This window comes from Hypanus sabinus, chromosome 28 (genome assembly GCF_030144855.1).
Source record: "Hypanus sabinus isolate sHypSab1 chromosome 28, sHypSab1.hap1, whole genome shotgun sequence".
NCBI lineage: Eukaryota > Metazoa > Chordata > Chondrichthyes > Myliobatiformes > Dasyatidae > Hypanus > Hypanus sabinus.
Window position 1 is genome coordinate 35,632,505 of NC_082733.1, and position 24,305 is coordinate 35,656,809.

A 24,305-nucleotide genomic window follows, 5' to 3' on the forward strand; every position below is an offset into this window, starting at 1 on the left:
ACACACCCAATCTCAAGGACTGTACAACTAATTTTCTCAATATTTATTGCTTTATAAATTATTATTTGGCTAATTTTTCTCATTTTGTATTTGCTTGATTGTTGTCTTTTGCATGCTGGTTGTTTGTCCATCCTGTTTGGGGTGGTCTTTCTTTAATTTTTATTGTGTTTCTTGTATTTACTGTGAATGCCTGCAAGAAAATGAATTTCAGGGTTGTACTGTTGATGGTGACATACATGTGCTTGGATAATAAATTTACATTGAACTTTGATTCCTTCGGCTTCTTTGGCAGTGAGTTCCAAACATTAACTAAGCACTTTGTTCAAAAAACAATTAAATCAAAATCTAATCAAATTAGGTACCTCCTGTACCTAATAAAAGTGGCCATTGAGTGAAATATCATGGTCTTCTGCTGCTGTAGCCCATCCACTTCAAGGTTCAATGTGTTGTGCTTCTCTGGCCACCACTGTTTGTAATATGTGGTTATATAAGTTACGGTCCCCTCCCTGTCAGCTTGAATCAGTCTGGCCATTCTCCTCTGACCTCCCTCATTAACAAAGCACTTTTGCCCACAGAACTGCCACTCACTGGATATTTTTTGTTGTTTGCACCACTCTCTGTAAACTCTAGAGACTGTTGTGCATGAGAATCCCAGAAGATATATAGTTTCTGAGAACTTCAACCCACCCTGTCTCGTACCAACAATCATTCCATAGTCAAAGTCACTTAGATCACATTTCTTCCCTGTTCTGATGGCTGCTCTGAACAACAATTGACCTCTTGTCCATGTCAGCATGCTATTATGTATTAATTTGCTGACATACGATTGGCTGATTAGTTATTGGCATTAACAACCAGATGTACCTAATAAAGTGGCCACAGAGTGTATGTCTCCAATGTTATGTGCCTCTATCAGATCAACGAACTTTACAGCCTATCCATTCTCTCCCCTATAACTAAAGTCCTCCATTTCAGGCAAATACTGGCAAATTCCCTTTGCTAGGTCTCCAGTATAATACCATCCTTCCTACGGTGTGGTGACCGGAACTGCACAATACTCCAAAGATGGTCTGATTAGTGTTTTGTAAAGTAGTAATATAATCATTTTTGTATTATAGAGTCATAGAAGAGTACAGCACAGAAGCAGGCCCTTCAGCCCATCTAGTCTATGCCGAACTCTTCTAAACTGCTTTCTCACATTGATCTGCACTGGCACCATAGTCCTCCACACCCTTACCATCCATGTGCCTACCCAAACTTCTCTTAAACATTGAAATTGAGCTTGTAGGCACCACTTGAGCTGGCAGCTCATTTCACACTCTCACCACCCACTGAGTGAAGAAGTTTCCCCTCATGTTCCCCTTAAAATTTTCACCTTTCACCCTTAACCCATGACCTCCATTTGTAGTTCCAGCCAACCTTAGCGGAATGAGTCTGCTTGCGTTTACCCTATCTACACCCCTTATAATTTTGCGTATCTCCATCAAATCTGCTCTCAATCTTCTACGTTCCAGGGAATAAAGTCCTAACCTGTTCACTGTTCCCTTATAACTGAGGACTTGCAGACCCGGCAACATCCTTGTAAATTTTCTTTGTACTCTTTCAATCTTATTTACTTCTTTCCTGTAGGTAGGTGACCAAACTATATATTCCAAATCAGGCCTCACCAATGTCGTATATAGTGTCCTGTTATGTGCCCTGACCTATAGGAAGGTAAGCATACCATGTGGCTTCTTCAGCATCTACCTGTGGTCTCACGTTCATGAAGCTATGGATTTAAAACATCATTGTCCCTTTATTTATTGACATTTCTTACTGCTCTACCTTTTACGTTACACATTATATCCTTAATTGCTTTTCCGAACTACATCACAATTCTTTGAGATGAAATTCCATTTAACGATGCTTTGACCTATTTTCTATTCAGTCTATTTTTCTTTTTAAATCTCTTTATTATTATTATCCAAAATGCAAGAGTACATTGAAGTAAGTAACACTTACAATGTCTCAAAAGAGTAAAAAAACAATATTAAGCATTGAAAAATACGGTGACACAAAAAAAAAGAATAGAAAAAAAACCTACCAAAGCAAGAAAAAGATGAGAAAAAATAAGAAGCCATGAGGTGTTCAACCCCGGAGCCACGCATCATACAAAAAGCTTCTAAAAATAAATATCAAAAATAAGAAAAAAATCAAAATCAAAAATCAAAAATATCAAAATCAAAAATCAAAAATCAAAATCAAAAATCAAAAAATCAAAAAATCAAAATCAAAAATCAAAAATAAGAAGCCATTCGGTGTTCAACCCTGGAGCCATGCATCATTCAAAAAGCTTCTAAAGATAAACATCAAACTGCCAGCAAAGAAAATTATACCAACTTTACAATTAGATTGTGGAAGAAATCTATCAATTAACTCAAACGGTAGTAACGAGCAAATGAACCCCATCTTCTCTCAAAATCAAACATAGGTTCGAAGGTTCGACTTCTAATTTGCTCCAAACTGAGACATTTCTGCTGTGGACTTAGACAATTTTCCTCATTATCCATCACACCACCAAGTTTCATATCATTCTGAGGCAGGAGGTGTGTATATGTAATTGTTTAAGTGTATTCATGCTTGTGCACACACACTGGTGAGTGTGTGTGTGTGTGTGTGTGTGTGTGTGTGTGTGTGTGTGTAAGAGAGAGAGAGAGAGAGAGACTGAGTGAGGCAGGTGTTGGGGTAATATACACTAAAAATCATTGGATTTTTGAGTAGAGTTTAGGCCATTCAGTCCATCAAGTTTGCACTGCCATTCAATTATGGTTGATCAAGTCACATCCCCCGCCTCCTTCATCCCAAAGAGAAAAGCCCTTGCTTGCTCAAACTATCTTTGTAAGACATGCTCTCTAATCCAGGCAGCATCCTGGTAAATCTCTGCTCTCTTGGACCAGGCAGCATCCTGGTAGCTCTCCACTGCACCCACTCTAATTAAGGATGGGCAATAAATGCTGGCCTTGTGTGTGACTGGGTAAAGGTAATGAAGTTTTGGAACAGAATGATTTTCAGAATTACGTAGCATGGGATCACACAGTACAGAACCTGGCCCTTCGGCCCAACCACTCCATGCTGACTGAGACACCCATCTAAGTTAGTCCTGTTTGCCCACATTTGGCCCATATTCCTATCCAGGTAGTGCCTTTTAAATGTTGTTAATATCACTGGTGAATTGGCCAGTAGCCAACAAAACAAGCAAAACTATTATCTACTTTATTTATCTCACTTTTTCTGGTGCACAATCACTGCAAACAAAAACCCGTAACTTCCTTTTCGGAAGTGAGCTTTTGAACCGCATGTGTGACCTGGCACTTTTGTGCTGTAAACTAAAGTCTTGAGAGGGTGCAAGACGCTTGCAGTGTGGCGTGTACAGGCCGAATCGAGACAGCAGGGCCTGGGCCAATGTTGACTTTTGCATCAAGCACATCTTCTGGCAGCTGATTCTATACAGGAATGGAGAAGAAAGGGATATAATTCACAAACAAGAGAAAATCTGAAGATGCTGGAAATACCAGCAACACCTACAGAATGCTGGAGGTCCTGCCGAAGGGTTTTGGGCCAAAACTTCGCCTGTACTTTTTCCCATAGATGCTGCCTGGTCTGCTGAGTTCCTCCGGCATTTTGTATGTGTTGAAAGGGATATAATTATTGAGTAGCAACTTGCATTTGGAACTCTTTGGTTGAAGATCATTCAAAGGAGTTTTTGCTAACAGAATATGGTAAGACACCGAGACGAGTGACCAAAGATTTGGTTGAAGATTTTAAAGGGAAGCAAGGTGGCTTGGGAATGGAATTCCAAAGCTGAGGGTTTTGGCAGTTAGGGTGATGGCTGCTATTAGTGGAACAATAAAATCTGGGGATGTGTAGAATGTCAGAATTGAAGAAGTGCAGAAATGTACGGGAGTCTGGAACCAGCAAAGAGAGTTGAATCAACATCGCACTTAGCGGCATAAGATGAAGTGTGGGAGTGCTTTGCCAAGACAGGTTTCAAGCTGTGTGGGGTGATTCAGTCAGGTTCCTTGGCACAAAACCTGTTATTATTTTCTTAAAGCTTTCTTGAAAGATCAAAGGCCAAACAGCTAAAAAAGGAGAGCTCGTTCCTGAATGCTGAAATGAAAGCGTTTTGTCATCAAAAGGTGAAGATTATCAGTGCCTGCTTCTGAATTAAGGGGGTTTTCCTCAGGCAGAATTCGGCATGGCAACTCATCCTGATCTAGGTATGATGTCACCAGCTGTGCTTTACTCCTGGAAGATTGCCAAGGTAGGCAAAAAATTGCTTCAACATTTTTTCCCATTAGTATCTGAACCATGAGATTTGAGATCATCTGAAAATGGGTTTCACTTTCATGATTGTCTAGAGCTTGCAGTGAAGTAAAGTCAGCACGTGGCTTTTCCGTAACTAACCTGGCTGCTTGTTGTCCGTTTTTTATCTTCAGATGCGTCATGGGAGAGATGATGTGATAGTATTTGGGGATGCGGAGGGTTTGTGGTAATTTGGAGAGAAGGATGGTGGGTGGACGGGGAGGGAGACAGACAGGACTCCCGCTGCCTGGGATAAAACACTCCCTGCTCAGGGACCAAAGGTACTGAAACATTTTGACTCAAAGTGGATCAGGCACTGGAATTCCTTTCAACTTCTTCCCCTTTAAGGAGCTCCTTAAGAAAGTTACCTCAGATTCAGAATCAGTTTTAATATCACAGACGTATGTCATGAAATTGTTGCTATGTGGCAGAAAAATAGTAAGGTAGTGGCCAATGGTTCAATGTACATTCAAAAATATGATGTGAGAGGGGAAGAAGCTATTCCTGAATCATTCAGGTGTGTCTTCAAGCTCCTGTACCTCCTTCCTGATGGTAGTAATGGGAAGAGGGCATGTTGTGGATGATAGGGGTCCTAAATGATGGATGCCACCTTTTTGAGGCATCGCTCCTCGAAGATGACCTGGATACTGGGGAGTCTAGTGCCCATGATGGAGATGACTGAGTCCACAACTTTCTTCAGCTTATTTTGATTCTGTGCAGTGCCTCACTCCCCACCCAAATCAGACGGCAATGGTTGGAATGCTCGCCGCAATACATCAGTAGGAATTTGCGAATGTCTTTGGTGACATATCAAATCTCCTCAAATTTCTAATGAAGTATAGTCACTGTTGTGCCTTCTTATAGCTGCATCAATATGCGGGGCCCAGGATATATCCCCAGAGATGTGGGCAGCCCAAAAACCCTTTCCACTTCTGATCCCTCGATGGGGTCTGATGTGTGTTCCCTCACCCTACCCTTTCTGAAGTCCTCAATTAATTCTTTGGTCTTCCTGACGTTAAGTGCAAGGTTGTTGCTGTGACACCACTCAACCCGCGGATACATCTCGCCCCTGTACGCCTTCTCATCACCAACTGAAATTCCGCCAACAATAGTTGTGTTGTCAGCAAATTTCTAGATGGCACTTGAGCTGTGATTTGCCCCACGGTCATGGGTGTAGAGAGAGTAGAGCAGTGAGCTAAGCTCACATCCTAGAGGCACACTGGTGTTTATTATCAGCTACCTCTTTACATCATCTACATTAATATTGCCTGGCGAAAAATTTTGTTTGATGATGTACCAGTAGCATAGTAATTAGTGCAATTGCTTTACAGTGCCAGGGCTCACCATCTAGGTTCGATTCCCACTGCCGTCTGTAAGGAGTTTGTATGTCTTCCCTGTAACTATGTGGGTTTCCTCTGGGTGGTCTGGTTTCCTCCAATATTCCAAAGAAGTATGGATTCGTAGGTTAGTCGGCATGCTATATTGGCACTGGAAGTTTAGTGTCACCTGCAGGCTGCCCAGCACAAACTGCGTTGATTTAATTTGCTGCAAATGATGGGTTTCGATGTACAGAAGGTAAGTTAAAATCTAAACCCTTAAATCTGCAGAAGGTTTAGGGAGAATTTACGGTGAATGTGCTTTATAAATGGTGCCTACTCTTACATCTCCATGGTACAGAGGTCTTGTAAAATTGGTCTACTGTGGTGTTATCTCCCATTTAGAAAGCAGCCCCACTTTCAACCCCATGTTTGGTGGGTCCTCCAGACACAACCCTACCGAACTATTGGCTAACAATTGGAAATGGGAATTAGCCTAAACTTTCCAGCTAAGCATGGACAAAATGGGTCAAATGGCCTCATTCAGTGCCATAAGTCACTATGATTCTATGCATTATGATAAACACTACTAGGAAACAAAACTGTCAAGCACAGGATCAATTATTTATTTAGAAATACATTGTGGACTAAATCCTTCCAGCCCTTTGAGCTGCGCCATCTGGCAACTCCTAACTTAACCTCAGCCTAATCGCAGTACAATTTACAATGACCAACTTAATCTACTAACCGGCACACCTTCGGACTGTGGGAGGAAAACTGAGCACCCGGAGAAAACCCACAGGTGATGTGAGAACTAAACACCAAACTTCGATGCCCCAGGCTGTAACAGCGTCATGCTAACCACGACGCTCCCGTGACGCCCTGCATGAGGCATGGTAGCATCGCGGTCAGCAGAAAACTACCACTGTGCCAGGGTCCTGCTGCTGTCTGTGAGGAGTTTGTACTCTCTCTCCTGTGACCACGTGGGCCCCCTCCAACATTCCAAAGATTAACGGGTTAGTAAGTTATTTGCTCACATGGGGGTTATTAAGCACCGGGGGCTCATTTGGCTATCAGGGCTTGTTCTGGACTGTCTTACGCAGAGAGGTTAGAGAGACTGGGCTTGTACACGCTGGAATTAAGGAGATTGAGAGGGGATCTGATTGAAACATATAAGATTATTAAGGGATTGGACAAGATAGAGGCAGGAAATATGTTCCAGATGCTGGGAGAGTCCAGTACCAGAGGGCATGGTTTGAGAATAAGGGGTAGGTCATTTAGGACAGAGTTAAGGAAAAACTTCTTCTCCCAGAGAGTTGTGGGGGTCTGGAATGCACTGCCTCGGAGGGCAGTGGAGGCCAATTCTCTGGATGCTTTCAAGAAGGAGCTAGATAGGTATCTTGTGGATAGGGGAATCAAGGGATATGGGGACAAGGCAGGAGCCGGGTATTGATAGCAGATGATCAGCCATGATCTCAGAATGGTGGTGCAGGCTCGAAGGGCCGAATGGTCTACTTCTGCACCTATTGTCTATTGTCTATTGTAAGTAAAATTTGCTGGCATGGTCAACTGCTCATGCAGAGATCCAGAGTTATGGTTCCTCCCTTGCTGGTGCACAGCTGATCTTCAGCAGGTTACTCTGTGAGTGATAAACTTTCCTGCAGTACAACTGAGAAGCTCAAAAATTCTCCGAAGAGATTTAGCAGCTGGTAGAGGACAGCCAACGCATTGCCAGCTGTCAGGGATTTATAAATGCTTCTGAACTTCCCTGACATTCGGAAGTATTTATAGGCTATTAAATGTACAGTACTCTGCAAAAGTCTTAGGCACACGCACATACATATATAATGATGATGATGATGGGATCCGCTAATCTCGCGAGACCATGGATCTGCGCCTGGAAAGTCTTGCTTCAGTCTGTGTTGGTAGAGTAGCATGTGTTGTGGCTGTAGAGGCCCACAAGGGAGTGACAGTCATGGTAACTTCCTGTGTTGTGCTGTCACAGTGAGGCAATGCTGGAGTGACCTCTCCAGGGCGCTGGCCTGGGCAAGCTTGTATGGAAGACCGGCAGTTGCCCGAGCAGCAAGTCTCCCCTCTCCACACCACCGATGTTGTCCGAGGGAAGGGCAAGATCTGATACTGCTTGGCACCAGTGACGTTGCAGGAGTTGACAGAACAAAGCTGAAGGCAACGCTGGACTGCCTTAGGGACTCCAGCTCCGGATTTGCCCTCAGGGTTTACTCCCGAAGACTTTCCCATGAGTGGGTATGGCCGCAAGGCAGCGGAGGTTTGAAATCAGAGTTTTCCCTCTCTTAGATGGACTGCCTTCCCAGGCTGATGAGCTCCATCTACCCGAAACATAAATATATATACTGTAGCTAGACTTTTTCACAGTACTGTATTTGTCAATGTGGTTGAAAGGGAGATTGTAAATCTGACGGGAGCAAAGGATATAGGAAATGGTGAGGGTGAAGCGTCATGGGATGGGGTGGCAGGGAACAAGTGTCGGGGGGGGGGTTGCTGTTGCAGGTGCACACACCCAACCCTGAGACGCCAGGCAAGGTCATTTGATTCCAAACAATTGGTTTAATGAGCATTACAGAAAGTCTCTCTGGTGCTTCCCCTTCCCTCCGCTCTCCTTTCCCCTTTTCCTAAACACAATTCCATTCTCTCCCTGCCCCCTTCCCACTCTCAGTCCACAACAGAGACCCATATCAGAATCAGGTTTGTCATCACTCACATATCATGAAATCTGTTTTTTTTTGTGCGGCAGCAGTACAATGCAATGCATAAAATTACTATAAATACTGTGCAAAAATGTGCCTAAGACTTTTGCATTGTACTGTACATTTAATAGTCTATACATACTTCTGAATGTCAGAGAAGTTCAAAAACATTTATAATTGCTGGCACTGACAGGGATTGCTGAGTAGCACAGCCTGAAGAGCCTATTTCGCACTGTATTTCAATCAATCAATCAATTTACGTATGTGCCTAAAAATATTGCACAGTACTGTATTTAGATAACTGGAAATTATTAACTTATTTTCAAGTATAGAGTCTGCTAAATGTTAAACAGTTATTATATAATAAATAAGCCAATATAATTTGGAAAAGGAGATCTCTTTTCTCATTCCTTTATGCCTTACAGTCCCCAATGAAATCGACGGAGGCAAGAGCTGATTGTCCAGTGTAAGTGTTGGGGAAGCTCAGTGGAACAGAGCTCTTTGGAGGTGTAATGGGAAATACAAGTACAATGAATGTTGTTGAAGTGTTCCTGATATTTTGCTATAGGACTAAACATTGGAACAGCGACAAACAGCAATTTTTTGCATAGCACGGCACATTCATGTGGTTTACCCAATGACAGATGCACTCTGTGATCTGCATAACAAAGGGGAAGCTATTCAGCTGAACTTTCTCCATGTTATGCTTTATACCGAATGCATTATGAGCCTGCCACAGGCTGAGACACTGAAATAATAGCCTTAGGTAGTGAGCAGTCATTAATTATGTAAGCTACCAACATTCTTCATAATACCTTTTACCCGCAATAATTATAGAGTAGATCCCCAGTTAAGTATATTAAAAAAACTGAGCAAAATCATTGTCATTTCTGTAAGCCATTGTACAGTTAACATGATGGTTATATTACTGGGCTAGTAATCCAGAGGCGTGGGAAAAATGATTCAGAAATTTGGGTTCAAATGGTGAAAATACTCAACAGGTCAGGCTGTATCTATAGGAAAAGAAAAAGACAAAAGTTTCAGTTTGAAGAGGGACCTCCGACTCATATTCTGTTAAGTATTTAAGACCGTAAAACCATAAGATATAGGGACAGAATTAGACTATTCGGTTCATCAAATCTACTCCGCTATTCAATTATGGCTGATTTATTCTTCCTCTCAACCCATTCTCCTACCTTCTTCCTATAACCTTTGATGCTTTTACTAATCAAGAACTTATCAGCTTCTGCTTTAAATATGCCTAATGACTTGACTTCCAAAGGAGTCAGTGGCAATGAATTCACAGATTCACCACCCTCTGGCTAAAGAAATTCCTCCTCAGCTCTGTTCAAAAGGGGAGTCCTTGTATTCTGAGGCTAGACCTCTGCTCCTAGACCTCTGCATTACTGGTAACATACTCTTCACGTCCCCTTTATCTAGGTCTTCTAATATTTGATAGTATTTAATGAGATCTCCTCTTATTTTTCTAAAGTCCAGTGAGTTTTTTGTATTTTGTTTCATATTTCAAGCATCTGTAGATTTAAAAAAAAATTCTTGAGTTAAAACTACACCAGCTGAGGAATTTAAATGCAGCTAATTAAAATTCTGAAATTTTATGAGTGCTTGTAACAGCAACAAAACCACTGAATTGCCTTGGACTTAGTCAGGAGAAGGAGACTTGGAGTCCTTAGTATGGCCAATATTAATTTCAGAGCGACTGCAATCTGTTTACCACTTCCTGATCTAAGGAAAATCTGAGAATTCATTGTCCTGGTGCCCCTCCTACTCTCAGGGTCCACCCTCCTCTCCTACCAGACTCTTTCGTCTCCAGCCCTTTACCTTCCCCACCTGTCACCTAGCTAGACTCTCTTCCCCTACCGCCAACTCTCTATTCTGGTGTCTTCCCCCTCACTTTCCAGTCCTGAAGAAGTACCTTGGCCCGAAATGTTGACTGTTTATCCCTTGCCATAGACGTTGCGTGACTACCAGAGTCCCTCCAGCATTTTGTGGAGTTGTTCTGAGAAATCATTTGGCTGCGTTATGTCATGACAGGAAATAAAGTCTGAAGCATGCTGTCCATTTGACATTGATCTTGGCACTGCAGAAAAAGCAGACCGCTCTGCACTGTTTGCAGAGACTTTACCATGTGGAGTGACTCTTGTACTACCAAGGATTTGGAATTGGAATTATAAGCACAAGAGATTCTGCAGATGCTGGAAATACAGAGCAAGATACACACTCACAATGCTGGAGGAACTTAGCATGTCTAGTAGTATCCATGGAAGGGAATAAACAATTGATATTTTGGGCTGAGGTGCCAATGGTTTATTCTGCTTGATTGATCAAGTCAAGTCAAGTCAACTTTTATTGTCATTTCGACCATAACTGCTAGTACAGTGCATAGTAAAAATTAGATTTTTTCAGGACCATGGTGTTACATGACACAGTACACAAAACTAGACAGAACTATGTAATAAAAAAATACACAGAGAAAGCTACACTAGACTACAGACCTACACAGGACTGCATAAAGTGCACAAAAACAGTGCAGGCATTACAATAAATAATAAACAAGACAGTAGGGCAAGGTGTCAGTTCAGGCTTCTCGTATTGAGGAGTCTGATAGCTTGGGGGAAGAAACTGTTACATAGTCTGGTCGTGAGAGCACGAATGCTTCAGAGCCTTTTCCCAGACGGCAGGAGGGAGAAGAGTTTGTATGAGGGGTGTGTGGGGTCCTTTATAATGCTGTTTGCTTTGCAGATGCAGCGTATAGTGTAAACGTCCGTGACGGCAGGGAGAGAGACCCCGATGGTCTTCTCATCTGACCTCACTATCCGCTGCAGGGTCTTGCGATCCGAGATGGCGCAATTTCCGAACCAGGCAGCAATGCAGCTGCTCAGGGTGCTCTCAGTACAACCCCTGTAGAACGTGAAGAGGATGGGAGGGTGGGATATGGATACTCCTTGAGTTCCTTCAGAAGTACTGAGAGTGAATGAGGCCTCGCTGGGTCAGTGTCAATCATGGATGTTGCATCCTAGCTGTTTAGATCCGTAAGCCTGGGTAACACAATTTGGAGAGCAAGCTGTTGTCCAGGCAACAAGCTCCTCCTCTCCACACATCTGATGAACACAAAGGAAGAGCAGAGACCGAAACAGTTTAGCATCAGCAGCCATTATGTTTGGGGTATAGATTCGGTGAATGCAAGCAGGTTTTTTTCCATTGAGGTTGGTCGAGATTAGACTTAGAAGTTGTGGGTTAAGCGTAAAGGGTGAAACGTTTAAGGGGAATGTGATGGAGAATTTCTCCACTGAGAGAGTGGAACAAGATGCCAGCAGAAGTGCTGGATGCAGATGTGATTTCAATATTTAAGAAAGGTTTAGATAAGTACATGGATAGGAGGGGTATGGAGGGCTATGGTCCAAGGGCAAGTTGATGGACAAGGGAGAACAGTTTGGCATTCACTAGGTGGAGTGAAGGGCCTTTTTTTCTGCTGTAGTGCTCTATGACCCTCTCCATCTGGAGCTGGCACAGCCTTGAGGGGGTAACTAGCCACCTGAGGTGCAGTAATTCACTGATTCCATGACAGTTTTGTCAGTGAACTGAAATTCCGAGATACGATTTTTGTATTAGGAGTTATGGAGCTAAAGGTAAGGATCTAATGTGGCCCTACTAGATGTAGAAACAGGTTTGAGAAGATGATTTAGCTACCTGTTTCCATGGCTTTCAGTTGCCAGAAATCAAGAGATTCATTCCCTCAGTACCTCCCTATTAGTAAACACATATATCTGGAACCAATGGAATAGTCCATGCCCTCCTCATGGTGGAGAAGCAGCACCTATGTCCATCTGGGTAGCCTCCAACCTGATGGCATGAATATTGATTTTCTTCTTCCGTTAAAAACTCTCCTCCTTCCCTTTCTCCTACGGTCCACTCTCTTCTCCAATCAGATTCCTTCTTCTCTAGACCTTGACCTTCCCCACCTACCTGGCTTCCGGCTAGCTTCCTTCCCCTCCCCCAACCTTTTGTTCTCACCTCCCCCTCCTTCCTTTTGAGTCCTGAAGAAGGGTTTCAGCCCCAAACATAAGACTGTTTGTTCATTTCCATAGGTGCTGACTGATCTGCTGAGTTCCTCCAGTATTTTGTGTGTGTGTTGTGCAGTAAATACCTTCCCCATTACATTTGAAATAGAATATCTATGTTTTATTTCATTGCTAATGGGGGTTCATGACAGGGTATGAAAGTAACTAGTCATCAAATTGGGAGTTTGCTCTGCACAGATTGACTGCCTTTTTCCTTGCATCATCGACTGTAGTTCAAAAATAATTAATTAGCCATAAAAATCTTTGGTCTATCATGCGACTTTGGTGGGGGGGGGGGGGGGTGTTGGCTACAGAAATTCATGTTTGCTTTTACATTTAAAGATTAGTTTTATTTGTTACATATATACTAAACAGACACAGAGATGGGTCATTTATACCAGGGGTCACCAACCTTCTTTGCACCGCGGACCAGTTTAATATTGACAATATTCTGGCGGACCGGCCGATGGGGGAGGAGGGGGTGCGGGGGTGTTAATCATGACTGGAATATAGGTGATATAGGAATATAGGACCTATAGGAATATAGGTCAAGTATAAGTCACTTATAAGTGGCTAATACACTCCTAAAAGGGTTGATCGAACGAATTTAATATTAAACACACAGTGTTTCCTCGCATGAGTATAGTGATAAGTCAATTATAACTCACTTATAAGTCAATAGCATCATAACATTTTAAGTAATGTTTGGATATTAAACACACAGCGCATATTTTCCTCGTATGAACATATAAAATCATTGCAACATACCAGTGAGAGAACAAAGTCAGGGCCGTGCCGGGGCCGCGGCAGTCGCAGTCCGGAGAGAGTGACCGACCGAGTGAGGAGTGTGACAGTCCTTGTAAGTAGTGCTAAAAGGCAGCGCCCATCTGACCGCGCTCCAGGCCAGTAGCAACGGCACTTCTCGCTGGCCGCGCTAGGCAGCCGGTTACCCGAGGCCAACCAGTGATCCCTGGAGTGAGGGTATCACTGCGTTTAGGTGACTGATGACCTCGCGTGCGTTCAACTTCAACAGTGGGCGTGACAGGGAATGAGGAAAGGTGCAGCTGACTCATATCGTTTCATATCGCCAAATCATTATCGTTTCCTCGCGGCCCGGTAGCACATGCTTTGCGGCCCTGTGCCGGTCCGCGGCCCAGTGTTCAGGAACCACTGATTTATTCCAATGACCAACACAACACAATGATGTGCTGGGGGCAGCCACAAGTGCTGCCATGCTTTCGGTAACAACATAGCGTACCCACAAGTCCCTCATCCTAACCATACATCTTTAGAATGGGTGAGGAATCTGGAGCACACATAGGAAACCCAAGTGATAATGGGGAGAATGTACATACTCCTTATAGTCTGTACGTTCAGTGGTGGGAACTAAATCCCTGTCAGTGATCAGCGGTGCTGTAAAGCATTATGCTAACTGCTATGCAACCTTCTACATTACAGGCCCACCCTTAAATATTCTTTTTGAGCATAACTATACTGCTACGAAGTGCTTTGGAAAGATATTGTTGTATAAGTGTGTAACAGGGCGTACAGCAGCAAGATATATCAGCTAGTTGAGCGGTGTCGCAGCTACAACCTTGCACTCTACATCAGTAATACCAAAGAATTGATTGTGGACTTCAGAAAGGTTACGACGAAGGAACACACTCCAGTTCTTGTGGATGTGTCAGAAGTGGAAGGAGTGAGCATTTACAAGTTCCTTTATGTCAACAACATCTGAGGATCTACCCTGGAACTAGCATATCGGTGCAGCTATAAAGAAAGTAGCTATATTTCATGAGGAGTTTGAGGAGATTCGGTATGTTACTCAAAACACTCCTAAATTTCTACAGATGTTGTGTGGCGTGTACTCGAACTGGCTGTATCACCAGCTGGTATCAGGTGCAGGGGTGCGACTACTGCATGGGACCGAAGAAATCTTCAGAAAATGGTAAATGTAATTTGCTCCATCATGGGCACTAGCCTCTGTAGTATCCAGAACACCTTCAAGGGGCAATGCCTCAAAAAGGTGGCATCCATTATTAAGGATTCCTGTTCACCCAGGTTTTGAATGCTATCGTCGTGGAGGAGATACAGAAGCCTGAAGGCACACATTCAGTGATTCAGGGATTACTTCTTCTCCTCTGCTATCCGATTTCAAAGGTTCGATGGTTCTATTTAAAATCAGAGAATGTACACGTGTACAACCTGAAATTCTTGCTCTTCACATCCACAAAAACAGAAGGGAATCCCAAAGAATGAATAATAGTAAAATATCAGAACCCCAAAGCCCCCTCTACCCCCCCCATGCACAAGCAACAGCAAAGCATCAACCCTCCCCCGTCACCTTCCCACAACAGGAAATAATGGACATTGAACCCATGATCACGGCCTCACTACTTTTTAATTTCTATCTTTTATTTCACTGAACTGCTGCTGCAAGGTCAACAAATTTCACGACATATGCCGGTGATATTAAACCCAATTCTGATTCTGAGAGCAACGTGGTGCTCTGGTTGTTATGGAAATCCTCGGGGTATGAATGCATTCCTGTTGAGCATTCCTGTTCAGGTGGATGGACAGTTAATAACCACCCAGTATCATTCCAGGACAATCATTCTTGTATCCCATAAGCCTTAAACAACTCATTGATCTTGGTTAATGAGTAAGTTTGCATGCTGAGAATACTGATACGTCGCTTTATCAAGAATAAGCATCTACTATCTGAAGCAGATGGCGCAAAAAGGAAAATTAAGTATTTTACTTCACAATAGAAACAAGGGTTTTTTTTTGCTAAGGTTTCACACAGCTGCAATTTAATATAAAATGGCTCATTAATTTTCTGATTACAGTGAAAATAATTTTAGAATATCGGGGCTCTGAGACAATGTGACAGTAGGGAGAGGCCCAGATGTCCAAGTATAATGATTAAAATTTCAGCTGTGGATAAAAATAGAAACAAAAGTAAGATTTTGTTTCCTAGTTCCAATTAATTCAGTGAAACCAGCCCCACTGTCTGATATTCTTTATTCTATTTTGAACAGATTGGAGGTTAAGTTCAAGGGCCAACAGAGAAATCATACAAAGATTCAAACTGTTTTATGGAGACACGGGAGACTGCAGATGCCGGAATGTGAAACAACAAACAATCTTCTGGAGGAATTCAGTGGGTCAAGCAACATCTGCTTGGGTTTGAAACCTATTGAATATTAAAAGGCCCAGACAGAGTGGACATGGAGAGTATGTTTCCTATTGAGGGAGAGTCTCTGATCATGGGGCGCAGCCTCGGATTACGAGGAGGAGGAATTTCTTTAGACAGAGGGTGGTGAATCTGTGGAATTCATTGCCACAGACAACTGAGGAGGCGAAGTCATTGGGTAGATTTAAAGCAGGGGTTCCCAACCTGGGGGTCTCTGGACCACTCAGTTAGTGGTAAGGCTCCATGTCATAAAAAGGTTGGGATTCCCTGACTTAAAGCGGAGGCTGATAGTTTCTTGATTAGTAAGGGCATCAAAGGTTACTGGGAGAAGGCAAGAGCATAGGTTGAGAGGAAAACTAAGTCAGCCATGATGGAATTGTAGAACAGAATAGGCCGAATGGCCTCACTCTGCTCCTATATCTCATGATGTTATGGTCTCATAAGGTGGGGACAAACTTTTGACATTTCAGGTCAAAACCCTGCGTCCTTCTGATCTGAAGCCTTGACATTTCCTTTCCACTACCACGAGCTGCTGAGTTGCTCCAGCAAAGTGATTGTTGCCTCAAACCACTAGACTTCCTGCAAGTCCTCTCCGGCTCTGTTCTATAGATAGATGAAGGCATACAGGGGTTGGCACGGTAGTGTTGTGATTAGGGTAATGCTATACCACACCAGTGATTGCAATCGGGGTTCAAATCACGTTGCTAAGTTTGTATGTTCTCTCCCTGATTGGGTGGGTTTCCCCCCGGGTGCTCCGGTTTCCTCCCACTTTCCAAAGATGTTCGATTTAGGGTTAGTAAGTTGTGGGCATGCTCTGCCAGTGCCGGAATCATGGTGCCACTTGCGGGCTACGCCCAACCCAATCCCCAGACTACATTGGTCATTGACGCAAATGATGCATCTCACTATATGTTCTGATGTACGTGAGACAAATGCAGCTAAAACTAATCTTTTATTTAAAACAAGCTAGTTTACATCATGTAGAGGAAGCAGCTGTCACTCGTAGATATTTAATGTGCCAATAGAAACCATCTTTTATGAATTAGTAACTCCTCTCCAGATTGCTTCAGCCCATGTGAGATGTTATCTATACAGGCCCTTGAAGAGTATTTATTCAAACTGGCTTCATTTTACCTACTCCCTACGGGGCAATTTCTTTTCCTCTCATTCTCGTGCATCGGAGTCTAGGTCTCGATGGACTCCAAGCAAGGCTTGTAAATCGATCGGCTGGTTGAGTTGGCTGCAACAACAACCTTGTACTCAACGTCAGGAAGACCAAAGAAATGATTGTGGATTTCAGGAATGGGAAACCAACAAAAAATACACCGTTCCTCTGGGGGGGGGGGGAGGGGGGGAATCAGCAGTGGAAAGTGTGAGCAGTTTCACGTTCCTGGGTGTCAACATCTCAGAAGATCTATCCAACATCTTGATGCAATTATGAAGAGGGTACGCCAGCGGCTATACTTCATTAGGAGTTTGAGGAAATTTGATAAGTCAGCCAAGACTTCAGCAACTTTCCACAAATGCACCGTGCATCTGGTATGGAGGGGCTACTGCACAGGGTAGAACAAAGCTGCAGATTGTTGTAAACTCAGCTAGCTCTATCATGAGCGCTGGCCTCCCCAACATGGAAGACATCTTCAACAGGTGATGCTGCCCCCCTCCCTGACCTCTTTCCGTCAAGAAAGGTCCCCGTTACCCAGGACATTCTCTCTTCTCATTGCTACCCATCAAAGAGAAGGTACCAGAGCCTGAAGCCACACTCTCAATGTTTTGCTTCTTCCCCTCTGCCATCAGATTTCCGAACAGACAATGAACACTACTTCAGTACTTTTTACTTATTTAGCATATATCTACAGTACAGTTTGAAAGTTTTCGGCATACTTACAGCTGGGATGTCTACACCTTTTGCACAGTGCCATATGTGTCAACATGGTGCGGAGAGTGCGTTTGTAAATCTGATGGAAGGAAAGGATGTTGGGAATGGCGAGGGTGGAGTGCCATGGGTGGGATGTGGGGCAGGTGGCAGAGAAGATGTGCTAAGGGCAAGTGGTGGTGCAGGTGCAGACACACCCAGCCCTGAGATACCAGGCAAGATCATTTGATTCCAAACAATTGGTTTATTAATAACTGCAGCAACCCTCTTTGGTGCTCCCTACTCCCGCCCCTCTCCTCTCCCCCTTTTCCAACCATAATTCCCCCCCACCCCCCAACCCCTTCCCACTCTCAGTCCACAACAGAGACCCATATCAGAATCAGGTTTACCATCACTCACATATGTCATGAATTTTGATTTAATTTGCAGTAGCAGTACAGTGCAATGACATAAAATTACTATAGTACTTTGGCACCCTAGCTATACGTATGCCTAAGATTTTTGCACAGCAATATATATATATATTTATAGTGCATTTTATGTATTGTACTGTATTGCTGCCACAGTCAGCAAATTTCACCACATTCAGGTTTTTGTTCGGACAGTGAATCGATAAGCAGAGGCGACAATGCTGCCTTGCAGGCTGCCAGCTTTCAATTTCCATCAACCGCGGGGCTCGTTGCAACCACCTTACTCGATGTTAATGTGCATTCACTTACCACACTGGAGCAGCCCGCGAAGCAGGAGGACAAGTAGGTAACTCCATCTGATCCACAGACTGGGTTGTAAGCCGTCGTCTTGCAATTGCAGTCGCTGTTGCAAGGAGCGTAAGGGTCCAAATCTGCATCTGACACAGAACTGCAAAGGAAAACAGAGAAGTGCATTGTCCGTCCTCTGTACGTTGGTCAAGTTGTGCACCCTCCAATGCGAGTTAGGAAGAAAATGCCCTTGCCATCCACACTGCCTACTGGCTCCCCCTCACCCTCACCTACTGAAGAACCCAATTTTATATTTTCATGCTTAGAGTTTAAATCCCATTTCTCCAGAGGGTTCCATTCCTTTTTGCCTTGTTCAGTGTGGTCTTACCTTGAAGTATCTATGCCTCAAGCTTTGGAGCTTCCTCTGCATTCCCCTTCCCCTTTCGTATCCACTCTGCTGATCAAACACAGGACTAACTTCCTAATTCTCAGCTCTGTACCCACATGGGATTAGTGCAGATGGGCATTACAGCTGGCATGGGTAAGGAGGTGCTGAAAAGTCCTGTTTCTATGCTGTACATTTCCATGTTTCAGTGATTTTGTCTTCTGTAGCCTTTCACAGCACCAAGGGCAGTCTTTCCACATGAGGCTCTACGTAAATCCAATTGTTGACAAGGTGACAGGATAGATCAGGAGAGGTAAAACTCATCACGTAATCTCCAATTCGTTTACTAAATAATCCCACTTTAACTGTTATTCTTCATCACCCCCCCGTTAGAAATGCGCACCTCCATTTTATCAGTAACATAATAATCACATAAATTAACAAACATACAACCAGAAACCAAATCCTTCTCCCAATATATGAACGATCCAACTTTACATGTATTAATATCATTGCAAGCCTTATCGCTGAATATCAAGAGTTTGATTACCAACTGGTATTTGATTGTTGAATCCTACATCATTTGCATTCCTCAATTGATAACTCACCTGTTTGCAAGGAAGGTTTAAATTTACACAACTTAAGTTCCTTGCAGCATTGATTGTTTTTAATTCTGTTCAATAATTAATGCAATCCCTTTATTGTACTTGATCCCTATCAATATCATACGTGGGCGAATCTCCCAGGCTGTTCTACACAAGGTGGAGATGCCTCTCTTAACCATTTTTTGGCCTGGGGCGCTGTTGTGATCAATATGTGTGCCCCCTCCCTACCCCGCTCATTTTCTCTTCTCTTCCCAACTATCAGGCAGAAGATACAGAAGCTCAGAGCACCAGATTCAAGGACAGTTTCAATCCCACTGTTATAAACATTTTAAATAATAAAGATGAATTCTTGATCTCTCAATCTACCACATCAAGGCAAATGCAATGTTAACATTCATTTCAAGAGGTCTAGAATACAAGAGCAGGAGATGTGATGCTGAGGCTTTATCAGGCACTGGTGAGGCCTCACCTTGAGTATTGTGAACAGTTTTGGGCCCCTCATCTTAGAGAAGATATCCTGGCATTGGAGGGTGTCCAGAGGAGTTTCACAAGGATGATTCTGGGAATGAAAGGGTTATCATACGAGGAATGTTTGATGGCTCTGGGCCTCTACTTGCTGGAATTTAGAAGGAAGAGCGGGGATCTCATTGAAAACTTTCAAATGCCTCAGGATAGAGGGACGTCCATTTAAAACGGAGATATGGAGAAATTTTTTTAGCCAGAGGGTGGTGAATTTGTGGAATTTGTTACCACAGGCAGCTGTGAAGGCTAGGTTGTAGGGTATATTTAAGGTGGCAATTGATAAGTTTTTGATTGGCCACGGCATCAAAGGTTTTGGGGAGAAGGCCAGGTAGTGGGGCTGAGGAGGGGTAAAAAAGGATCAGCCATGATTGAATGGTGGAGCAGACTCGATGGGCCAAATGGCCTAATTCTGCTCCTACGTCGTATGGTCTTAAGGCCTTTTATTTGTCTGCCTGCACTTTACTTTCTCTCTAACTGTAACTGCATCTTGTTTTTTTTATTGTACCTATGCAGAGATCATCTGTCTGGAAGGCAAGCGAAGAAAAGCCATTCACTGTATCTCAGTACTTCAGGCAACACTAATTGAGAAACTACCACTTGGCTTCCTTCTCTTATTTCATTTGCTTCCTCCTCCTTCTCATGGTTAGTACCACTTTTCATTTTTTTTATTATTTATTGACATACAGAGTGAAATAGGTCCTTCCGAGTCTCCGATTTAACCCTAATGATGGGACGACTTACAATGACCAATTAACCTACCAACTGGTACATCTTTGGACTGTGGGAGCACCCGGAGGAATCCCATGCGTCCACGGGGAGAATGTACAAATGCCTTCCAGGCAATGGCAGGAGTTGAACCCGGGTCGCTGGAATTGCAAAGCTTTGTGCTATCTTGGGGTAATCCTAATATTGCCTCGTGTTAGTTTGAACTACTGAGGGTTTACAACTGTCCATTCCTGGTCCATTCCGGCATCACAGACGTGAGAAACAGTGACATCAGCAGGCATGGTCGAGGGTCAAAGCATCAACACTATGTCCAGTGGCAAAGGACAATGTACAGCATTAGATGGGCTGAGCGGTCTCTGGCTGTTAAGCTTATTCTATATTATTTCACACATTTCACTCTAGTGCCTGACCCAAGGTAACTTCTTGTGCATCACATTCTTTCACCTAATATCCTAGCTTTATCTCAGGCCGACAGGAGGCCACTGATATAACAGTCGTTACAAAGCGAAGGTGTTCTTAGAAAGCATTTTGCATTTTGTTGAACAAAGCTTTCTGAATTAGAGAGGCTGGGTAAAATACATCAGAGGCCTTTTGGTACAATGTGATTCAGTTCCAATAGACCGTAGGGTGGGACTACAACCAGAGGTCAGGGGATAAGAGTAAGAGGTGAAAAGTTTAAGAGGAACATGAGGGGCAACTTCTTCACTCAGAGGGTTGTGAGAGTGTGGAATGAGCTGCCAGCACAAGTGGTGCATGTGAGCTCAATTTCAATGTTTAAGAGATGTTTGGATAGGTACATGGAAGGGAGTGGTATGGACAGCTATGGTCCTGGTTCAGGTCACTGGGACCAGGCAGTTTAAATGGTCCGGTCTGGTACCAACTAAATGGGCTGAAGGGCTGTTTCTGTGCTGTAATGTTCTGATTATGACTCTATGAAGAGAATTATGCAATTCAGCCCATCAAGTCTGCTCCACCTTTCCAACATGGCTGATTTATTATCCCTCTCAACCCCATTCTCCTGCCTTCTCCCCGTAAACTTTGACACCCTTACTAAACTAGAACCTACTGACCTCCGTTTTAAAGATACCCAATGACTTGGCTTCCACAGCTATCTGTGGCAATGAATTCCACAGATTCACCACTAAAACTCGAGGAATACTGTTGTGTCTGTGCACAACTACATATCAATTAAATAAAAGCACGCATGCGGGAGATGGCCTTAATAGGTGTATTCACATTGCAGCGAGCGAGCGAGAGAGAGAGAGAGAGAGAGAGAAAATTGTGCATGTGTAGACAACAGATCAATCCGTAGAGCTGGGGGCGGTAGGGGCATTGCTCTAAAAGAAATAGTTCCGCACTTCTTCCCCATTAAGGTATTAATGTAATATAAAACTGCATATGTACAAAACATTCAATTTCCCTTTCATAAACCCATATTCCAAACAAACATGCTTTCACAATAACAGTCCACAATAATTTCACAGTTCTAAAGGTTCAGTTTTTTGGGTGGCTCTCTGTTTCTTTAAGGATAGCACCTTTGGAGTACCATCAGATTTGGCAGGTGTCTTGTCAACGATAACATCCTTGTTGTGCGTCTGGCCCTGTGGAGCACCACTGGGTTTGGAAGGTGTCTTGTCTAAGACAACCTTCTTGGTTTCCCACATCGCATTGCTGTCAGTGACACAATCATCACAGAGGTAAGTCCAGTGACTGTAATGTGACAATCTTGTTGGATGCAGTTGACACAGGTGTGTTCTTTGGTTGAACATCCAGTATCTGGTCCACACAAAGTCTATATGCCTGATCTCCAACAGCCACTGTGTACATCAGTGGTTCAGTCCTCGTAGCTACCCTACCGAGTGTGCACTTGTCTTCTCCGTAATCATGCACTAGGACTTCCTGTCCAATTTCGAAGTTCCCTGCTGTTTCACTCGGCAACTGCCTGAACTGTTCATGCTGTACTTCATTCTAGAGGTCTGGTTTTAGGAGCTCTATGCAAGATCTCAGATTCCTGTTCATCGCAGATGTTTGATTTGTCATCACATGAACAGAGTTCCAATACACAAAGAGGAAGTTGTCCACCATGTGTGTCGAGAAATGCCCTTCTTGTCCGTCACCTTAATGGACTTCTTGAAGGTTTGGGTCAACCTTTCAGCTAACAGATTTGTTGCTGGGAAACGTCTGTTTCCATTTTTTTTTCACGAACAGTCGGAATTCTTCTGATGTGTACTTTGGTCTATTGTCACTCACAATTTGTTCTGGGAAGCCATTTCTGGGGAAGATAGTTCTCAGAGCGAAGACAGTCTTTTCTGAGGGGGTTGACTACATCAGTATAACCTCCGGCCACTTTGAATGAGCATCCACAGCAATCAGAAACACGAAGTCCACAACAGTCTGTACTCTTTGCCACACTGACGACGGCCACTCCCAAGGGTGTAACGCTGCCTGTGGGGTGAATTTTGAACTTTCTGGCATCCTGAACAGCCTTTGGTCAAGTCTTTGATCTGTTCATCTATTCCCTTCACAAACACTTTCTCATTAGGATTAAGCAGCCTCTGGTTAGTGCTAACATTTGGGCTGCAGTTGCCTGTTGATGCCACACTGAGAGCTTTGAGTGCCAGTCTAGTTGGATATTTTTTAACTATTCACATCGGAAAAGTGCTGGCCCTCCACTTTTCAATACATAAAGCTCCAACTGTTGTGTTCAACCTCCATACATCATATTTACCTTCAGTTTCGCTTTGGGAGACACTTTTTCACCTGTGCAAGTCTGTGGTTTTCTCTAATGGTGTATTAGAAAACAGTCTGTTGTAGTCAGCCTCTGGAATTATGGGCAAAGCTGTCCCTGTATCCATCTCCATTTTCAGTTTTACACCAGACACATCTATTGTGATCTGCTTCAGTTATACTATGCAGTTCTAGGCATGAAATTCACCTTTGGCAGGCTCAGTGTTGTCTGATTCTGTTTTACATTTGGTAACTTTATGCACTTGCTTAGTATTGTGTTTGAGACTTTTCACTCGGATGTGCTTTATGTCTGGCTTGCACGTTCTCTCTACGTGACCTTGTCTGTGACTTTCTGCAGACTTCTTCATTGAACCAACAGTCATTTGCATCAAGGGAGGATTTGCCACATCAATAACATCTTTGGCTTTTTGCACCATTCAGAGATATTTTGTGGATTTCACATTCTAACCTCCTTTGCTGTAGTTCAGCTTCATCCTTTGCTGCAGTCTCTAATGATATTGCAATGGGCAATGCTTGTTCTAAGGTTAGGTCTCTTTGGGATAGTAGCCCCTTTTGAGTATTCATGCCACATACAAGCCTGACCCTTAATGCATCGGGAAGTCCATCTCTAAATTACTGGGAAAGTTTGTGCCGTTCTGCTCTGTATTCAGAAAGGCTTTCATCTTTTGACTGGTTCCTTTTATAAAATCTAAACCTCTCAGCTATTACCAGTGGCGTAAGGCTCAAGTGATTTTGTGAAATTGCAACAACTTCGCTGAACGTCTTGCTTGCTGGCTTTTCAGGGTCACTAGGTTGCATATGAGACTGGACGTTCTTGGGCCCATTAAGCTAAGAAGTACAGGGGCTTTCTTTTGCTCCTCCACATTGTTCACATTACAATACAGCTCAAACCTCTCGATATATGACTCCCAGGCTTCATTAGTGCTATCAAATTCGTCAACTTACCTGACTGAAGCCATTGCAAGTTACTTTCACTTTAAATTCAGCGTGTCTTTCACTGTTACTATGCACTGCACTCACAACTTTGTTAGTGTCCATGACAGCCTTCTCCTGCGTTTAATTCTTGCTGTTTCGGCCCGTAAACTGT

General features: G+C 43.4%; 1 protein-coding gene across 1 annotated transcript in view; it reads right to left on the minus strand.

Annotated features, from left to right (window-relative positions):
- The window catches only part of LOC132382363 (solute carrier organic anion transporter family member 3A1-like), a 222,070-nt gene that overhangs the window by 17,053 nt on the left and 180,712 nt on the right, over positions 1–24,305 (minus strand). Inside the window, exon 7 of the mRNA XM_059952482.1 lies at positions 18,254–18,392. Coding sequence (XP_059808465.1) covers positions 18,254–18,392 — 139 coding nt within the window. The remainder of the gene's footprint in view (positions 1–18,253; positions 18,393–24,305) is intronic.